Below are 20,612 nucleotides of genomic sequence, written 5' to 3'. Positions count from 1 at the left end.
GAATTTTATTAAAATTTAAATTCAATGTTTGTATTATTAAGTTGGGAGAGGGGGGGGGGGGGGAGTTGTCCTCTTAATCTTTCAAAAATCCTTGCTAATAATGGATACTTTTATTAAACTGTTAATTTTTTACGTTTTGCCTATCCTATATACATAGGTACTAAATTGTAAAAACTGTCCCATATTTTGATGTAAATAATTACCAGCTAAATATGTCATTGTCCAAACTTTTAATAGCCTAATGGAACTATCCCTTTCTAGACAATTTTGTGACAAATAAAAGAAAAAAGAATGATTCAAAGAATCTCCCTTTTCGCTTCAGTTGTTGTTGGGTGTACTTCAGTGATGGCAACTTCCAGCAGTAATCAACAGACATTCTTAAATAAGGGACATAGAATAACGTTTATTCAAATAGAAATTTAAACCAGGGTCAATCCTATGAGTTCTTGAGGAGGTTGGCCCCCTCCCTCTTATTTTATCTAGCATCTGATAAAGTTAAAAGACCAAAAAAACTCTGTTTCCCTTCTGAATGAGGAATTTCCGCCTATAACACTGTTAAAGTCATATCTTCCTCCACCACTTTATTTTTGTTGGGCTAAAAACAAACAAATTTGCTCCAATGACCCAGGCTGGTATCCTGAAAAAAAAATAGTTTTAAAGTTACATCTTTAAAGACTCACTTATATCTTTCAAACATAGAAAAGTGATCTAAAACACGACTACCTAGTTAAATCTTTTATTTTATACCTATATATTTCAGCATGGAAGAATTTTATTTTCATTTGTTCCCTTGCTACTGCTGGGCGTAATCGTCCTTGTTATTCTAATATCTGGTTCAGGGGCTGCTATTAAACTTTACAGATCCTGTCGAGTTTACTGTTAATGATCTAAATAAATGGTTTGAGAGTAGTGACACTGTCAGACAACAAGGAATGTGGCTTAATCCTTTTACCTATTAATATCCGCTGGATTAGAACCGGTTCTCCGCTATAATGAAAAATTACGCTTATCATCGTATTACAGATATTTTCCACGATTAAAATGAATATTATGAAAATCAATAGGTACCAGTTTTGTAAGCACGGGCCTTTGGTACCTCGGAACTAACAAAACTGGAATTAATCTCATATTTTTATTTTTATATCCGCGGAAAGCTGTCTATAGTACGTTGCGATAAATAACTAAGTTAAAACAATATTAGTTATATCCAACCAATCAAGATTTTAAAAAGTCCCTAGATTTTTTGGGTCAATACAATATAAAATTGTTTTTACCATTGAAATTTACAGTCCAATGTTCCCTCCCTCCCTGTATAAAGGATTTTGTCATAACAACAGGAATGTCCAAAGCGACATTAACATTGCAGAAATTGAACAAGAAGTTTGTTGGAGTGGATCAGCGCGCCATATTTTTTGCCCTACTGAATCCCCAACCAAATGGAGCTGGTTTTGCAGGAAAGGGATATATAAACATTAGATTTTTCAGGGATTTTAAGAGAAAAGACAATAAACGATTTATTGAAGAACTTCTAAACAAGATTATTCCCTTCTTAAGGTTAAAAATAATGGTTTAAAAGTTTGAACACTGTTTTAACTAACTAACCAATCTATGATTTAATACTAGAACCCAAAGATTTGAAGCCAACAAATAAGAGAACATGTTTATCAAACTTTGGGTACATGTATAATATACTATACAGTTCTATAAGTATACCCTTTTACACTGTCCTATTTTTTATGGTAGGGCACTAGGCTGATTTTAATAAAGGGGGGGGGGGCGAAAGTGACACTTTTTGAAACCAAAACTAAGAGTCAACAAAGCAACTCAACTAAAAAAAGGGTTACAGGTCTGAGATTTTGCATGGCAGTTGCTTTATAGGGGTACAATATGGAACTGTGAAGAAACGGCGTCGCAACCGCCGAGAAAAGGCAAAAAAAAATTCGGCGGGAAACGGCGGTTTTCGGCGGTTGCGCCGACGTTTCTTTACAATTCCATATTTTACCCCTATAAAGCAACTGCCATGCAAAATATCAGACCTGTAACTCTTTTTTTAGTGGAGTTCCTTTGTTGACTTTTAGTTTTGGTTTCAAAAAGTGTCACTTTCGCCCCCCCCCCCCCTTTGAATCATGTTATATTTTTGGAATTTAAAATTATTTACGCCAAAAAAGTTTAAAGTTTTTGAAAACACACTCAAAAGATGCGACTAATATACAAGTTACCTTAGGAAGAATTCTGCACAAGGAATTGGGAAGAAGCTTAATTTTTATTATTTTCCTAAATTCCTGATAACTCATTATTTATATCTTCAACTCCCTGTTAGGTATGAAAAGATGGCTCAATGAAACAGAATTTCAAACCACCCCTGTCGACAAGTACAATGTTGGAGTAACCTTAAAATGTCGAGGTCAAGGTCTGGCCCATTGGAAAGTCAACTTGTACCACAACATGGAAAATATCGACCCCAGAGTGACCTTTGAATCATTGTTTGATGTCAACACAACTGCGACAGAATTTACAGAGGTCAAGCTTGGTATTGATACATTTAAAGGGTATTTTCGAGGCCGCGAGGTTGAGGACGTTACTCTGGATACTGCAAGGATAACTGGTATTGGCCTCCAGGCCTATGGAGGGGTTTACAAAGAGGATAAACAGAGTGGACCTGGATCTTTAGAGTTGGAATTTATTGATATTAAACTATAGTGCATTACAGGGATCAAGTCAAACAGAGTGTGCCAAACACAACAAGAAAGGCAGAGTATTCCCCCAAGTAAAGTATAGTATGCCAAAACAGGGTATTGGCACACTGCTAAACCTGATATTATATTATATTTTTGGAATGCCAAGATCTAAATTCATTTTATAATATGTTAAGAAATTTTTTTGCAAATAACATTAACTTGTGAGTAATTGTTTAAAGTACCAGTAATTACGAATTTAGCTAGGGGGTAAGGGGGTGTTCCAACCCTTGAGATCGAAGATAGGCGTGCGCACTACTAGTCTAAAATTCAAATTCTACATAATGTATTGCCATAAAATTAATAGAGCTTATGATATTGTAAAAATTTAGAAAATAGATATATTTTTTTGTATCTTGTATAAGGAGTAGAATTATTTTCATAGATAGGTATGATTTGTAAATTTGCACATAATTTTTTTTTAAATTACGTATTCTTATATTTTCAGATTTAAAGACTTAAGTTTTGGCGAAATATTTATTCTCATAAAAATGGCAAAAAATTCTGATGAAAATACGAAAAAGTCTAAAGGGTAAGTTTTATTGCACAACTGAACTACGAATATTATTTAAATTGTATGGGTTATTTGATGATTAATATTCTCTCCAATTCTTTGGTTTATATACTTTGGAGACTTTCATTATATCAAACGAGTAGCGTTTAATCTTTTCCATTAATAATTTTAATTTACAGGGAGGATTACATTGTTTATAATCATTGGGAATATAGATCAATTTATCGTCCATTGTCTTATTTACTAAAGATCCATGATTTTTTTGGAGGGTCATTTTTACTAGATATGATTTCTCTTGGGAGGTTGGTGTTACCCTTCCCTCAAAACAACTATAAACCTTACCAGGACCTATGAGAAGCTACACTGTAAAGGTTAATGAAATCGGTTCTATGGTGACTCTGAGCGAAATACTTTGGTGCAGACAGACAGACATAGATCCTGTCACTTTTATATAAAGATTTAATTCAGTGGCAATGTAGATATGAATTTGGACAAGGAGGAAAAATCAATTCTAAGCAAGCTTAAATCTTTGCCTCCAACAAATGAACTTCTTAATTATTACCAGGTAACCATTTTGAGAATAACAACAATAAGCTTTAAACCTGCCCTGAACCAAGCTTCTTAGAAGAGGGGGGGGGGGGGGTTCACCTTCTCTTTTCAATTTTAGGTAAATATAAAAAGTATCAACATTTTTTTAAAGGTTTTTTATCTAAAGAAGATTTCTCTTGAAAGGGTTGAAGTTCCCTCCCCAAAAGAGATTTTTGAAAACCTTTTCTAGATCCATAAGAATCTTTACTATAAAGGAGAACCATGTCGGTTAATCGGTTTGTGAGATATTTCTAACATACACTCAGACATCCTGTTACTTTTATATAATTATTTGAGTTAGCTATCTGACTTAATTAATCTTTACCTTTAATCTATGTTTTAGGAAGCTTTATCAAAATATGAAAAACAGGACGAGTATTTATTACAGAGGCTACTTTCTTTATCAAACATTCTGGATAAATCAGATAGGTATGACATGTTATTTTTGTTAGCTAAGCTACTCTATAACTAACATGTTATGTCTGTCTGTCTGTAATGCTAATTCTTTCTTTTTATAAATCCTTGTTCCCTCCCCTGCATATTGTTCTTTTTCTTCTTGCGCTACAAATAGATTTGTTATCCTTGTTCATTAATTTCTTACCTAAGACGACATTGGACTGTAAATTACATTGGTACTCCAAATTTTATGACCAGTTTGTCTTATTCGTTGGCTTAAAAACTTTGGATACTTTTTTAGAATTCTGATTGGTTATTTTCAAACAAGTTTCCAATAATTTCAATACACAGAATTTGTTAGGTATCTTGTTTATCATCATTGGGAGATGTATATCAATTTATCGTCCATTGTCTTGTCCCTTAAAATCATAGATAAAATATTATATAGATTACAAATGGAGTTGACGAGCAGAGACAGAATAATATTAGATCTACAACAGAAATATTATAAAACTCAGGTTTGTTTTGATTTCTTCTTTGATATTTTGAAGCAAAGCTACTCTACAAGTCATAATGTCAGCAATCTGTCTTCTATAAGCAACCGAGAGAATCACATTTTTAATAGTAATAAGAAAAAAAGTGTTTTACAATCTAAAAAAAAGTGACACTACAACTTTAATAATTTACTTTTTTTAGGAAGAATTAGTAAATCTAAAGTCAAGTTACAAAGAAAATAATATGTCCTCCAAATCTGTTGGACCAAACAGTGATAGAAGAAAAATGGCAAAACTTTCTGAAAGAGGTAATTTAAGTAAGACAAACTTTTGGTGCTTTCCCTCAAAGTTCCTGTTGAGTACCGAAATTCTCCGCCTTATTCAGACACATTCTTTAAAAAAGTAAATCTTATAAATACCCAAATTACATACCTAGGTACTTTGTAAAATAAATCTTCGAATTTTTCATTATAATTCTTTAAAACACAGTTCACTCGAAGCGACAGTAAGAGAAAAAAAATTTCCCAGACATAAGGCCAACTGTTTCTAAAATGTCCCGATGAACATATAAATTTAGTGGAAAAACGAAAATCTTAAAATGAGGCCTTTTTGAGAAAATTAGATTTGAAAATTTCAAGTTCAATTTTCATCCCCTAGGAGTTACCGCGTAAACATGGCAAGAAAAGCAAAATTTATTTATTTAAAATTTTGAATAAGTTTGCTTTTATAAAGTTCTTCATAAAACCACTCCTGAAGGGAGTTAATTAATGGCCATTTTTATCAGTTGCTTTGCTAAGGTCACGGAAATTCAGCCTTAAATAAATCAAATATAGAGAGGTTTTATGAAAGACTTCATAAAAGCAAAGTTGTTCAAAATTTAAAAAAAATAATCTTTGCTTTTCTTGTCATGATTGTGCGGTAACTCCTAGGGGGTTAAAATTGAACTTGAAATTTTCAAATCTAATTTTCTCAAAAAGGCCTCGTTTTCAGATTTTCAGTCTTTTATACTAAAAGGATAGTTTCACGAAATGCATTTGAACTTAATTTAGTGAACCGCATATTTTTTCCTGGTTAATTGGTTTAACTACATTTATATGGCATATATTTGAAAGAATTTTAATTTTCTACCACGTAGTTTTTTTAAATATCAAGACTTGAAAATAGTCTTTTTAAATTGCATATAACACAAAAAGCCGATTTTCAAGTCTTGATATTTTCAAAACTACGTGGTAGAAAATTGAAATTTTTTCAAATATATGTCATATAAATATAGTTTAACCAATTAACTAGCCAAAAATATGCGGTTCACTAAATTAAGTTCAAATGCATTTCGTGAAACTATCCCTTTATATGTTCATTGGGACATTTTCGAAACAGTTGGTCTTATGTCTGGGAAATTTTTTTTCTCTTACTGTCGCTTCGAGTGAACTGTGAAAAGTAAGATATATGGTCTAAAATGTTAGTAAACCTTCAAAAAAGTGAAGATTTCTATAATTATGGTTAGTCAGGAGATAGCTTAGTAATGTATGTAAAGTATGTTACCCTATTAAGCATCTTGTATTCATGTAATTTTGAAGCATAAAACTCGGAATTTTTTTTTAATGTTTAGACACCTATTGTCTGTTTTTTTCGATTGTATCATTCTTGTTAATAATTTAAAAAGAGGTATTTTACTTATTTTCTATTTAGACAGTTCAAGAAGCAGACCCTACAGCAAATCCTTTGACGATAAAAGTCAGGTATAAACTAAATTAATTCAAGGGGGGGGGGGGGGGCGGCAAGTTTTGACATATTTGCTGGATTATCACAAATAAAACTTCGCCTTTTATATTTTGTATCTTATTTAAACAAAAATAAATAGAGATTTGGCCTCCATTTTTAAGTACCTAAAATATGACTTTTTGAACGGAAAAATATAGTACTTACCTATTTCCATTTGGATGCATTTAAGTCTTTCTTAGTTTCAGCTTTTGGAACATTTAACTGTGAACATCTATTTTTAGAGTGCACATCTATTTTTTATAGAGTGAACAATATTTTTTTTAGAGTGGACAATGGACATCTATTTTTTTAGAGCGACAGGTATTGTTTATTTTTAGAGTGATCATATAAGTTTTGTACAGTGAACATCTATTTTTCATTACAGTGAACATCAATTTTTAAGAGTGAACTTCAAATTTTTTAGAGTGAACTGAACATCTATTTTTTTTTAGAGTAGACATTGATTTTATTAGAGTGGATATCTATTTTTTTAGAGTTGACATATATTTTTTAACAGTGAATATATATTTTTATAGAGTGGGCATCTTTTTTTTACAGTGGAAATATATTTTTTTTTACAGTGGAAATATATTTTTTTTTTACAGTGGATGGACAATTATTTTTTTTTAGAGTGGACATATATTTTGTTTAAGAGCGACTTTATTTTTTTATAGTGATCATGTAACTTATTTAGATTCAATATCTATTTTTTAGAGTGAACATTTACGAGAACAGATATGTAAGCAAGAACAAGTCCATAAAGAACAGTTGGACAGGTATTTCATTCTAATGTAAACAAGACTCCATGCACTAGAAAATAATGGGTAGACAAACGGACATATTAGGTTAACAAGCAGGTAACCGTGGTCATAAAAATACCTACTGAAAGAAGGAAGGAATAAAAGAGAAGGTTAAGACAATATAAATAAATAAATGTCTTTTGCTGCAAGACAGACAGACTGACGGACAGGACCAGTTGTATTCTGAGCTGGAATCTTTTTTGAATCTTCAGTGAACCTATAAGAAGCTTTACTGAAAGTTAAATTACCCTTTACCAAAAATCATCCAGAGCTGGATCTTTAAATCATTTTAGTGGTGAGCCAGATCGGGGTGCGCCGAATTTCAGCCAATCACAGCGCGGCATTTCATAAATTGCTGTGCTCTCATTGGTGGAAAGTTGGCTCACCCTGATCTGGCTCACCACTAAAATGATTTAAAGATCCAGCTCAGGATGATTTTTGGTAAGGGGTAATTTAACTTACAGTGAAGCTTCTTATAAGTCCACCGAAGATTTATAACTAAATTGAAAGTGGATTTACCGCTTCCCCCTTTTTAAGAGCCTCTAGAGGGTGTAGCTGCTTATGAAGAGTAATTTGATAGAATATACAAATACAATTACTCACAAGAACAAAATAATTGCAGAGAAAGAGAGCTGAGAATGAGGATGGAGGCCGAGACAAAAGTAAATCTTGCCGACCATCATTGCAGGTAGAGTTAAATTTTTGTATCAAAGATAAAAGTTTGCTGCACATACAAGTAAGGGGTTCAGTTCGTTCATCCAGTAGGGGGTTGCCTGTTTCTAACACTTGCTAATAAACTATAAGAGATGCTACACTTTGATTAAGTGAAGTTTTAGAATAAGGTACAAGGATACTCACACTAAAAGCAAAAATCCATGTACTTTCTTTAATTTCTAAAATAAGTAGAAAGGTGTTTTTTTTTGTCTGTTAAGATGTCATGTACTCTGAACTGATTATCTTCTCCATTTTAGGGAGCTTCACATTGGTTCTGGGTCCTGGGATGGTTTAAGGCTTTTTAGATATAACCTTTTATTTAGATTAGAAGAAATGGAACAAACAATTTGTTGTCTACGGGCAGAATTAGAAAAGATTACCAGAACTTGTATCAAGGAGAGAGAGGAGCATAGGTAATAATAACTGAAATTGCGGATTCGGATTGTTAATTTTTAGGACTTTTAGACTTTAAAAAATTTCTTTTGAAATGAAGCAGAACGTTTCGACCCTAAATCGTAATCTACAGAATAAGTAATTTTGTGTACCATCATTGGGGATTTACAATAATTACATCAATTTTATCGGCAATTGTCTTATACCTTTAGATCACCGGTAATTCTTTGAATGGCAATCTGAATGTAAAGATAATAGATTTATAACCCAATCGGGCCAAAAAAAGGGATTTCTAGTAGATAAACGCATGTACTATTTTAGCATGACTAACAAACCATTTGACCAAGTATATAATATACCTACTGATTGCTGCTCATTGGTATCGGGAATCTTCACACCAAAAAAATAGCTGTTTTATTTTGAAAGCATTCCAGAAAATCCACCATAGCGGTAGAAGCGGATTGATTGACAGACGGACAAACGGTGGGACAGTCGGTGTATTGTAGTGTAGCTTTGCTACTAAAAAATTCAAGTTTTTTTGTTTCTTAGGACCCAAGAATCAAGCTGGTTACGAGAGAGAGCCAAGATGTCGAGAAAACTCTGCTTTTACGAGAAATTTGGCCGCCCAGGAATCTATCCTAGTTATCCTTGTTATTCCGGGTATATTAAGGGATAGGACAATGGATAATGAATTTTAGTCGTAACATATTTGAGATCTCCATAGTATATCAATTTATACATCCAATAGACAAATAAGAGAAATGTGCAACATCCTGATATGTAGGTTTTGTGTGTCTCCTAATTTGCTGATAGGCTTTGTTAGTCCTTGTCAAGGTTTCGGGACTTAATAATATATTATCCATTTGACTTTCACGAGGCCTTTGATAGTCAGTTGATTATTGTTCTTGGTTATCTAAAACAAGAGATCATTACTGATTAGCGCAACCAATAACGTGGTCGTATTGTTTCTACACTTTGTTCCTATCAGTCCAAGAGATTGGTCATCTATACTTTCTATATTTACTATCTAAAACAAGGATAAAATTATTACAGAGCAATGTGAAAGCAACACACTATACACCAGTGAGAGAGTTCCCTCGCGAGTAGCAGAGGAGAAAGTTCTAAAAACGGAGATTAATAAGCTGAGGAATGAATTACAGGTTTGTAGTAAATTATTATATCACTAGCGGCCTAGAGGTAATTAAAAAAAAATGGTGGATCTTCATCGTCATCATCTGCATCATCAAATAAAAATTTGAGGATCTTCTTCTTCATCTGCATCATCAAAAAAAAATGAGGAAATTTTTTATTTTTGGGAGGATTGGGGATGTCCCACGCTCCAAAAAAATAGCCTAAAACCACCACAAGACCAGTAGGTATATTCCCTGAAGAGTAGAATCCGATCGGTTCATTGGTTACCGAGATCTTAAGGAACAGACAGACGGACGGACGGACAGACATCAAGCTACTTTGTATTATAGATATCTGTCGGAGATCTTCTTAAGGGATAAGATTAGAATTATTGATTGAAAAGTTTGGAATCAACCAATCACAATTCAAGTACCCAAAGTTTGTGAGCCAACGAATGATATAACCTGATTATAAACTCCCAAAAAACGCGGTGGCATAGAGCTATACTACACAAAACAAGAACAAACTTCTTCAGCTTGAAATGTATTTCGCTTTATTTAAGACCTCTCAATTCTAATCGTTTGAGAGTTTCTGTACAACTGAGTATAAAACTTTGGATACCTGTAAAGTTTACAGTCTAGTGTCACTTCCCTCCCTGATTCTGAGCAAAAATTTGAATTCAAGGGGGTGGGGGGGTACACTGCTTTTTTGAGAACAGACTTTTTTTTCTTGATTTATTTAGATAAAAGAACAGATGGTTGCCTCACTGAGATCTGAACTGGGAATGATGGCACAAGATAATATTATGCTTAAAAAGGAAAACATAATTTCATAATTGTATGTATTGTACATAGTGCAATAGGTTGTTTTTTTATTTAAAAGTTTTTTTTTTAAATCTTAGGTACCTTAGGATGTAATGGACAAAATTTACCCTTCTGTGGATTAAAAATATTGGTTGAGAAACTTGAAAACTTGAAGAGCCACCCCCCCCCCCTTCCCCCAATATTTAAGCTACAAATAAGAAATCGTGTTTAAACTGTGGAAAAATTTCATAAATAGCTAAAAAATCTTAAAAACTCACCTTTTAAACTCTGAATGACTAAAAGGGTCATGTTTTCACGTATTGTCTTTAAAGTTGTGAGTTAGAGTCTAGTCAAATGCGCTTGTTAAGTCAAATTGTTCTTAACTTTGACCAAATGTGTGCAATGGCTATGATTAAGAACAGTGACTTAATAAGCGCATTTGACTAAAGCCCAACACACAACTTTATGAAAAATGCGCGAAAAAAAATAAGATTAAAATTATGTTTGATTATCCAGGATACGGAGAAACTAACGGAATGCGTCAATAAAATCAAGGCAATAATAATTAACAATCTTTATTTTTAATTTAGTAAAAACAGAGTAATTATGTCAATGTATAGCGAAGTGTACCTAAGCAAGTTTAAGTTAATAAAGTTTGACGAAAAGCAAAATAAAGGATGGGGTTTTTAATGCAACCATCTCGTAATCAATGTGTAAATGGCACTTAGAATTCGAATTTCGATCTGAAATTTAGCATGAGTAATCCTTGGTAGGTCTATTTTCCCTAAATCGAACAAAAAGTTGGAAAAGTAACGGTTAAAGGCTGGCGGCTTAGCCGTTTAGCCATTTTTTGGCTATTATCAAGGCAAATCCATCACGAAACCTATCTCTATTACATAATATTCTTTTATATATAAAGGATAAAACGATTTGTTAATTTATTTTGCAGGATAAAACTAGCGAAACAATCCATGTATTACAGCAAAGAAATCAAAAACTTGAACAAAGGTACCTATATCAAATTTATAGGGTTCCATTGGAATTCCACTAGGGATCTTAATGGATAAGCAGTACATCTCTGTTCCTGGTGTCTCGTCATACTCAAGGAGTTTTAGGTCCAAACTCTAATCAATTTTACCCTTCTCTAAATTAAACCTATTGGTTGAAAAATGTTGACACTGCAAGTGTAATTCAACCAATAAAAATTGAAAAGATTAAGCCAATGAATAAGAAAACAATTTTTTGAAACTTTGGGGACCAATAGTAAGTAAAGTAATAATATATCATCCATTTTTTTGTTAGCTTGACTTTCTCGTGGCCTTTGATAGTCAGCTGATTGTTCTTCTTTGTTATGTTAAGTAAATTCACAAAAAAGTTTAAGTTTTGTCGAATAATAATTTGCGCCTTTTTATTTATTAGGCGAAGGCGCGAGGCTGAGGGTCATGATTCTGACGTGCAAAGATTGCGGGCAAGCATCAAGGCCCTGGAGGATAAAATCCTAGCATTGACGGCCAGCAAAGAGCAAGAAAAGGTTGGAATTTGTTAGAAGCGTTGCTACTCTTTAACTAATAACTATTCTAGAGGATGGGATACGTCATAAGGTCTTGTTTTGTGTGACTTTGATTTAAATCTTGCTTCTAGAGTGCATGATTACGCAACCCATCGTCATACAGGCAAAGAACCCTTTGATTGCTCGATCTTGTCTTAAAGTCCTAAATGTGCAAAGTAATGTGCTGCGCCTGTTCTAGGCAAGGCATTTCCACATCAGAAAAAGAAACTATTTCCAACGTTCTAAGTTATGACGCGGTGTTAGGCCGGTATTTGAAATTAAAACCTACTCTACAACCTGTGGTTCCCTAACCCTGCGGGGCTACACAGTTTCCAATATATCCTAACCTAGCCGGGCGTAAAGTAGTACCTTAACAAAGAAACGGAAAGCTACCACTCCCTTCCTTATTTTTAAGATAACAGGGGCTTCTGTGCTCAACAAGGAACTTTGAGGGGAAACTACCGGTAAATAAAGATTACACCAACTGAGCTTTTCATTAAATGTATTTTTTAAACTCTTTCAGGAAAACGCGCGAATTTTAGAAGATATCCGCGATGAGTTGAAAAAGCAAGAAAAAGAAAAGAATTCAGCTAAGGGAGGAAAACGCCCTGAATGGGTTAGTTAAAGTTTCTGGGAGAAAAGTTAGTTAAAGTTTCTTGGGATAAAATCTTCCAAATTGGGTTTCATAAATCCACAATTTAATAAGAAAATCAATGGGTTTTTTTTAGCAATTTAATTACTTTTTTTAACATTTTGGATAATGTTTTTATTGTGTATTATTTAATTTTTGTTAATCAAGATACTTTTGTATGTTATTAAATATCTTTAGAATATTGAAACTGTCACTGAACATTAACAACCCACTTTCTTAATCTTAATTATGCATTTATGATAATATTGTGATATAGCTACACTACACCGCCTGTATTTGTATTTTTATACATTTTTATATATTCCTTGTCTTCATAATTTTATAATGACATTATAGTTCATTTAGTGGACATTAAAAGGAATTGCATCTACAAAAAAAATATCTGATACCTATAGTATTTTAATTGTAATTATAATATTATTTATGTATTAAAACTGTTAATAAATTAAAATGAAAAACTCTGAAGCTTAAAAACTAGTTAAGCATATGTTCGTTTCAAATAACACACTATTAATTCTGTAACAATTTGGGAAGCATAGCAACTCTATAATCTTTAAATAAACGTCCGTAATTCGTCAGAGAGAAAGAGGCAACTATGGGCTGTTTATTACACTAGTAACCAAGGTTTTATAATAACGTTTTTTTTATTCGTTGGCTTAGCAACTTTTGTAACTTTGAATTTTGATTGTTTGGGTGTTCAAGCGTTAATTTAAATCTACAGTAGAAGTGATTTTGTGTATCGTCATTGGGGATGTAGTGTACATCAATTTATCGGCCATCGTCTTTTCCAAAGATCTCAGGTAGTTTGTGCACGTTGAAATCTAACCAAAATGATGACGTCAAATAGGATATCTTTGGTAATAGTTCAGGAGTGCCTAAAATAACAATCAGAACTATTCGTTACGTCCCCAAAATATTAAAGTAACAAGGATGTCATCATCCATGCACAGTTATGGAATCTCGAACATAAAGATTTTTTTATCCAATCTTGACAAGAGAGGCTTTTTAGATAGAGGAATATATATAGAAAACGCAATACTTTCATATTCTGCATACCTTTATTAAGTTTTATCGAGATTTGCTTATTGGTTGGGGTGCTAGTTCGATTCCTAGATTTTTAGGTTTTCATGATTTTCTTTACTCCTATCTGAGATAGACGGCTGATATTTTTAGGAATTAAATAAGTTCACAATTTACTCATCCCCACAAAGTTTTATTAAGATTTGCTGAGGTGCTAAATCGATTCCTAGATTTTCACGTTATAAATCATACAAGGTTTCGTGATTTTTTAGTTTAATGTTTTGTTTATGAAACTGCAATAAAGTAAATTTTTTTCCATATAGCCATGCATAATTTTTGAGCTTCGTTACTTATGGATGTTGTCAACCCTGTTAAAGTACTATTTGATAACAAAATATAACAATGCATTTAATATTCATCATTTTAAAATGATATTGTACCTAATCGCCCTGCGAATATCCCATATATCGCCTTTACTGAATAATGTTTAACATGCAAAACATATTCCAGACAGCTTAGGATCCCTCACACTGTCTGTCTGTATGTTGTGCTATGGGAGTTTCTAATATTCAAAGCTATTAAAGTATATTATATCGTAATTAGTTTATCTGTAGGGTAAAAAACCTTTAATTTGAAGTTTTTGTTGCAAAGATAAAGAAGTAAATTATCCTAATCAAACACTATTAGGTAATGACTACTTATATTTTTTGAGTTATCGTACAGATGCTTATTATACTTTGCCTCTGGTAACTGTCATATATCAGGGAAAGATAAAGGTGTAAATTATCTCAATCAACAATTGTCTATCCCTACTTATATCCCAAATTTTTTACTTCTACATCCCTTTCGTAAAAAAAATGATAAATCCGACAAATCATCCCCTATATATAGAGACTAGAGTTAAGCTCGATATAATTATCTCGCTATTGGCTAGGTTTATTCAATGTTTTATTTACTTTCTTTTGGTTATCTGAATTCTGACTATTAACCCTATTCTTCCATTATCTTCACAATAACTATTTCTTTCTTTAAACTATTTTAGGATCTTGATATTTTTTATTTCAAATTATCGTACTGAAAGGGTTAAAATGTTAAGTTAACTGTTAAATTTTAGTTCAATATCTGACCACATTACGCATGTATCGCTGGTATCAAATTATTAAAAAACTAAGTTTTCTTTAATTTACTATATTTTAAATTTAAATTTTCTGTTTTATGAATAGAAATTTAATACTTCAATATAATTCAAATAGCAACATGAAATAAAAAAAAATAATTTATTCTTCAGACAGTACAATAATGGGTCTTTTCGGTTTGGTCAATGAGAGTTTATTAAGGATTATTGGAGCACTATGAGTTTTAAACATTTATCGCTTGGAAAACTTGAGCTCATATATAGACATTTATTTCCTATATAGATCTGTCATGGATCTTGATGCAATAAAGCAGGCTGTTTTGTAAATGTTAAAAATTGGAAGATTTCATTAAACAAAAGTTCCCGCAAATATAAGTATTAAATAATACAATGCCACTCTATTGATAAACAAAATATTCCCTTCTGTAAATTACAATAAATTGCTAAAACTTAATCAATCAAAATTCAATATAAGTTCCTAATGAATAAGAAACAGATATTAGTAAACTTTGGGGACTAATGTAATAAATAACCCTGTGTTCCATCTCTCATTGGTGTTGTAGCAGCAAAGACAGTGGAATAAATTAATAAGTATAGATGTAAAAGAGTTTGTACACTCAACTTTGGCACAGCCAATCAAAATTTAATACAGGTCCCCAAAGTTGTTAAACCAACAAATAAGAAAACGTTATCATGAAACCTTGGGGACTAGTATAATAACTAGCCGGAAGTCCCCTTCCTCCCAGAGGCATCGCAGCCTTGTAATATTGTAGTAGCAGTGTAAGCAGACGTGGACAGACCTTAATATAGAGGAGCCTTGCTTCTCTATATATCACCAACAATAAACTCGGATAAATTCTATCAGGGGAAGGGGATTTACAATGCTTTGCCCCTTTCTTAAGGGGAATTATTGGGACAGGCCCAACTTGGAGCGAAGCTACTCTACAGCTGGGAAAGTAGGGGGGGGGGGGATACCACAATATCATCTCAAGAAAAAAATACTGAAAATTATATTAGGATTCTTCAGTGTTAAAAGTTCTGTAATTGTTAATGTTCGTTTGTCTACCAGTCTGATATTATAATTTTTTACTTCAATGTTGTAAAAGTTGTCATTATTATTTATGTTGGAATATGTATGTTACAATTCTTGAAACAAAGTTTCTTCATGATTTGTTAAAAATTTTATTTAAGGAAGTCAGACAATTTAAGGAATTTATGAATTAACAATATTAAAAGCACATCTACTCTACGCTTATAAACACTAGATCTTTTCATGAAAATACACTTTTTCGAATTTTAGTCTTCTGCTAACCTAAAAAGTTACTTTAGGAGCCCAGAAATACATGTACAAAATTTCAGCTCTCTATCTCTACTGGCGACCTAGCGCCAGGCATGTAAAATTTCAACAGATAACGGTAGCACGGCGGTTTTAACAATATCTCAGCAATGTGCAGGTTTTAAGCTCTTCTGCATATTTCAATTTAAACACATAAGGACAAAGGTATATTATCCCAAAAATCTTTTGTCAAAGTCTACTCTACACCTAGCGCCAGTCAGTTTTCTAAAATCATGCATTTTATACCTGTGAAAATAGAAATCGCCAGCGCTAGGTGTAAAGTAGTCCCTGACAAAAGATTTTTGGGATATTATATCTTTGGCCTTATGTGTTTAAATTGAAATATGCAGAACACCTAAATTCATCTTCCAAGCCATTTTCTAAGCATTTAAATTTTTTTTTATGAAATAACGGGATTTCAAAACTGCCCTTTGAAAAGGCCTAAAAAACATCTTTTTTTGTCACTTTTTTCACTGCTTATAGTTACAACTTATTAAGATATTATGCTCAGTTAAAAAAAATTGGCGCCTCCAGCATCAAAACCGGCAAAAACTGGCAGTTAAACTTCTGTGCCCCTACTTGCCCCCCTCATCGGCCATCAGTAGTTATCTCAAGAAGTAAAAGAGATATCACACAGAAAGATGACTTTTTAAATAAAACTGAACTAAGTAACCATTACAGATTTCATTTTGGGACTTTCCTTCTAGGGGCTTGTGGAGCAAAAGACCCCCCAAAACACTAAAAATATGAGTTCTGAGCTTTTTTTTAAAGATATCAACCTGTTTTTTTTTGAAAACTTTGTTAACATAATGGAACTCAGTAACATTTACAGATTTCATTTTGGGACTTTCCTTCTAGGGGCTTGTTTGGCAAAAGACCCCCAAAAACTAAAAATATGAGTTCTGGACTTATTTTTAAAGATAACAACCTAATTTTTTTTAGAAAACTTTTTTCACATAACCAAACTCAGCAACCTATACAGATTTCATTTTTGGACTTTCCTTCTAGGTGCTAGTGGAGCAAAAGACCCCCCCAAACACAAAAAATATGAGTTCTGAGCTTATTTTTAAAGATATCAACCTGATTTTTTTTATAGAAAACTTTTGAAATAAAACTGAACTAAGTAATATTTACACATTTCATTTTGGGACTTTCCTTTGATGGGCTTGTGGAGCCAAAGACCCCCAAAACACTAAAAATATGAGTTCTGAGCTTATTTTTAAAGATATCAACCTAATTTTTTTTAAAAACTTTGTTAACATAATGGATCTGTATAATTTACAGATTTCATTTTGGGACTTTCCTTCTAAGGCTTGTTTGGAAAAAGACCCCCAAAAACTAAAAATATGAGTTCTGGACTTATTTTTAAAGATATCAACCTAATTTTTTTTAGAAAACTTTTTTTACATAACAAAACTCAGCAACCTATACAGATTTCATTTTGGGACTTTCCTTCTAGTTGCTAGTGGAGCAAAAGACCCCCCAAAACACAAAAAGTATGAGTTCTGAGCTTATTTTTAAAGATATCAACCTGATTTTTTTAAAGAAAACTTTTTAAATAAAACTGAACTCAGTAATATTTACACATTTCATTTTGGGACTTTCCTTTGATGGGCTTGTGGAGCAAAAGACCCCCAAAAATACAAAAAATATGAGTTCTGAGCTGATATTTAAAGATATCAACCTTATTTTTTTAAAGAAAACTTTTTTAACATAACCAAACTCAGTAATGTTTACTGATTTCGTTTTAGGATTTTCCTACTAGGGGCTAGTTGGGCAAAAGACCCCCAAAAACTAAAAATATGAGTTCTGGACTTATCTTTAAAAATACCAACCTAATTTTTTTGAGAAAACTTTTTTCACATAACCGAACTCAGTAACCTTTACAGATTTCATTTTTGGACTTTCCTTTTAGGGGCTAGTTGAGCTAAAGACCCCCCAAAACACAAAAAATATGAGTTCTGAGCTTTTTTAAAAGATATCAACCTGATTTTTGTAAAGAAAACTTTTTAAATAAAACTGAACTAAGTAATCATTACACATTTCATTTGGACTTTTCTTTGAGGGGCTTGTGGAGCAAAAGAACCCCCAAGACACAAAAATATGAGTTCTGAGCTTATAATTAAAAATATCAACCTGATTTTTTTAAAGAAAACTTTTTTAATATAACCAAACTCAGTAATGTTTACAGATTGTTGTGGAGCAAAAGACCCCCCATATTTTAGTGTTTTGGAGGGTCTTTTGCTCCACAAGCCCCTAGAAGGAAAGTCCCAAAATTAAATATGTAATGGGTACTTAGTACAGTTATTTTAAAAAGTTTTCATAAAAAACCAGCTCAATATCTCTAAAAATAAGCTCAAAACTCATATTTTTATTGTTTTGGGGGTCTTTTGTCCCACCTGCCCCAGAAGGAATAAAAGTGTTAAAGAAGTCTTTTGCTCCACAAGCCCCTAGAAGGAAAGTCCCAAAATTAAATCTGTAATGGTTACTGAGGTTGGTTATGTTAACAAAGTTTTCAACAAAAAAATGAGGTTGATATCTTTAAAAATAAGCTCAGAACTCATATTTTTAGTTTTGGGGGTCTTTTGCCCAACTAGCCTCTAGAAGGAAAGTCCTAAAATGAAATCTGTAAACATTACTGAGTTTGGTTATGTTAAAAAAGTTTTCTTTAAAAAAATCAGGTTGATATCTTTATATATCAGCTCAGAACTCATATTTTTTTTGTGTTTTTGGGGTTCTTTTGCTCCACAAGCCCCTCAAAGCAAAGTCTCAAATTGAAATGTGAAAACATTACTGAGTTCAGTTTTATTTAAAAAGTTTTCTGTAAAAAAATCAGGTTGATATTTTTAAAAATAAGCTCAGAACTCATATTTTTTGTGTTTTGGGGGGTCTTTTGATCCACTAGCTCCTGGAAGGAAAGTCCCAAAAATTGAATCTGTATAGGTTGCTGAGTTTGGTTATGTGAAAAAAGTTTTCTCAAAAATAATTAGGTTGATATCTTTAATAATAAGTCCAGAACTCATATTTTTAGTTTTTGGGGGTCTTTTGCCAAAGAAGCCCCTAGAAGGAAAGTCCCAAAATGAAATCTGTAAATGTTACTGAGTTCCATTATGTTAACAAAGTTTTCAAAAAAAAACAGGTTGATATCTTTAAAAAAAAGCTCAGAACTCATATTTTTAGTGTTTTGGGGGGTCTTTTGCTCCACAAGCCCCTGGAAGGAAAGTCCCAAATGAAATCTGTAATGGTTACTTAGTTCAGTTTTATTTAAAAAGTCATCTTTCTGTGTGATATCTCTTTTACTTCTTGAGATAACTACTGATGGCCGATAAGGGGGGCAAGTAGGGGCACAGAAGTTTAACTGCCAGTTTTTGCCGGTTTTGGTGCTGGAGGTGCCAATTTTTTTTAACTGAGCATAATATCTTAATAAGTTGTAACTATAAGCAGTGAAAAAAGTGACAAAAAAAGATATTTTTTAGGCCTTTTCAAAGGGCAGTTTTGAAATACCGTTATTTCATAAAAAAAATTTAAATCCTTAGAGAATGGCTTGGAAGATGAATTTAGGTGTTCTGCATATTTCAATTTAAACACATAAGGCCAAAGATACAGCATGACCCTCAAAAAAGTATTTTTAAGCATCTGCAGCCCTTATTTCTCAATGAATTTTAAAAAAATGCATATGTCCTTGTTCTCCATAGTATTCCACATAAGTAGATATAAAAATATTTTTTTTACCTCCATTAACACCGGAGATTTTTAGAGCTAAAGTTTTGAAAAAGTGACTGAGAAAAAGAATTTTTTTTTGTTTCTCTTATTTTTTGGATGGTTATATTATGTTTTTCTGGCAACTGAATAATGAGACACAAAGAAAAACAAGTTAACTAATTATTTCTTTTTTATTCCACCAAAAAATATAAATTTTTAATGGCAAAAAATACTACTGAATGAATTGATAATTTGCAAATTTTAGGTTATTTATTAACCCTTATTTGAGAAAAGGATTAATTATGACAGTTGCTCCGCCTACTTTTCTGACATCTCAATAATTTAATAGGGGGTTAATTAAGCTTTTTAGACAAAAAAAATCATTATGTTTATTCATTATTTTCTTCATAACTTTTTTGTTATTAAAGTTAGGATTGTGAAACAAAAACAATTTTCCTGCTATATTCATAAAGATTTATTTGGTTTTTTAATCTTAAAAAAAATTGCCTAATAAGTAAGTTTTTTAAAATATCATTAAACTAAAAAGACTCAAAAAATATGTGTAAAAAAATGCTTTTTACTCAAAAACTAAATTTTTTATTTCATTTTTGTATAAAGTTTCTGCTAGTAACAAAAATAAAAGGATTTCTACCTTAATTTTGCAAAAAAAGTCGTTTCATGTTAAAAGTTACTTTTTCCTCAGTCACTTTTGCAAAACTTTAGCTCTAAAAATCTCCGGTGTTAATGGAGGTAAAAAAAATATTTTTGTATCTACTTATGTGGAATACTATGGAGAACAAGGACATATGCATTTTTTTATAATTCATTGAGAAATAAGGGCTGCAGATGCTTAAAAATACTTTTTTGAGGGTCATGCTGTATAATATCC

At 32.1% G+C, this 20,612-nt stretch overlaps 2 protein-coding genes across 2 annotated transcripts; both read left to right on the top strand.

Moving 5' to 3' along the window:
- The first annotated feature begins 1,166 nt into the window (after positions 1–1,166).
- LOC145305538 (uncharacterized) lies at positions 1,167–3,184 on the top strand. The gene is made up of 2 exons (XM_080147180.1): positions 1,167–1,455; positions 2,322–3,184. The coding sequence occupies exons 1-2, from the start codon at positions 1,340–1,342 to the stop codon at positions 2,698–2,700; spliced, it is 495 nt and encodes a 164-aa protein (XP_080003306.1). The 5' UTR covers positions 1,167–1,339; the 3' UTR covers positions 2,701–3,184.
- A 3-nt stretch (positions 3,185–3,187) lies between these two features.
- On the top strand, positions 3,188–12,995 carry LOC145305537 (uncharacterized). The gene is made up of 16 exons (XM_080147178.1): positions 3,188–3,267; positions 3,718–3,814; positions 4,181–4,266; positions 4,682–4,751; positions 4,930–5,035; positions 6,417–6,466; positions 7,203–7,264; positions 7,911–7,976; positions 8,326–8,415; positions 8,945–9,024; positions 9,449–9,555; positions 10,269–10,345; positions 10,848–10,884; positions 11,279–11,337; positions 11,749–11,860; positions 12,402–12,995. The coding sequence occupies exons 1-16, from the start codon at positions 3,227–3,229 to the stop codon at positions 12,501–12,503; spliced, it is 1,242 nt and encodes a 413-aa protein (XP_080003304.1). The 5' UTR covers positions 3,188–3,226; the 3' UTR covers positions 12,504–12,995.
- The last annotated feature ends 7,617 nt before the right edge of the window (positions 12,996–20,612 follow it).

This window comes from Acartia tonsa, chromosome 14 (genome assembly GCF_053477335.1).
Source record: "Acartia tonsa isolate MP-2025a chromosome 14, ASM5347733v1, whole genome shotgun sequence".
NCBI classification, from domain to species: domain Eukaryota; kingdom Metazoa; phylum Arthropoda; class Copepoda; order Calanoida; family Acartiidae; genus Acartia; species Acartia tonsa.
The sequence above is the reverse complement of the archived record's forward strand: the minus strand, read 5'-3'. Positions and strand labels throughout refer to the sequence as shown.

Coding starts and splice junctions, on each gene's coding strand:
- LOC145305537 (XM_080147178.1), top strand. CDS start 3,227: ATGGCAAAAAATTCTGATGAAAATACGAAAAAGTCTAAAGG. Junction 7,977..8,325: donor CTTGCCGACCATCATTGCAG/GTAGAGTTAAAT, acceptor CCTTTTATTTAG/ATTAGAAGAAATGGAACAAA. Junction 10,885..11,278: donor AATGCGTCAATAAAATCAAG/GCAATAATAATT, acceptor TTTATTTTGCAG/GATAAAACTAGCGAAACAAT.
- LOC145305538 (XM_080147180.1), top strand. CDS start 1,340: ATGTCCAAAGCGACATTAACATTGCAGAAATTGAACAAGAAGTTTGTT. Junction 1,456..2,321: donor AATGGAGCTGGTTTTGCAGG/AAAGGGATATAT, acceptor CTCCCTGTTAGG/TATGAAAAGATGGCTCAATG.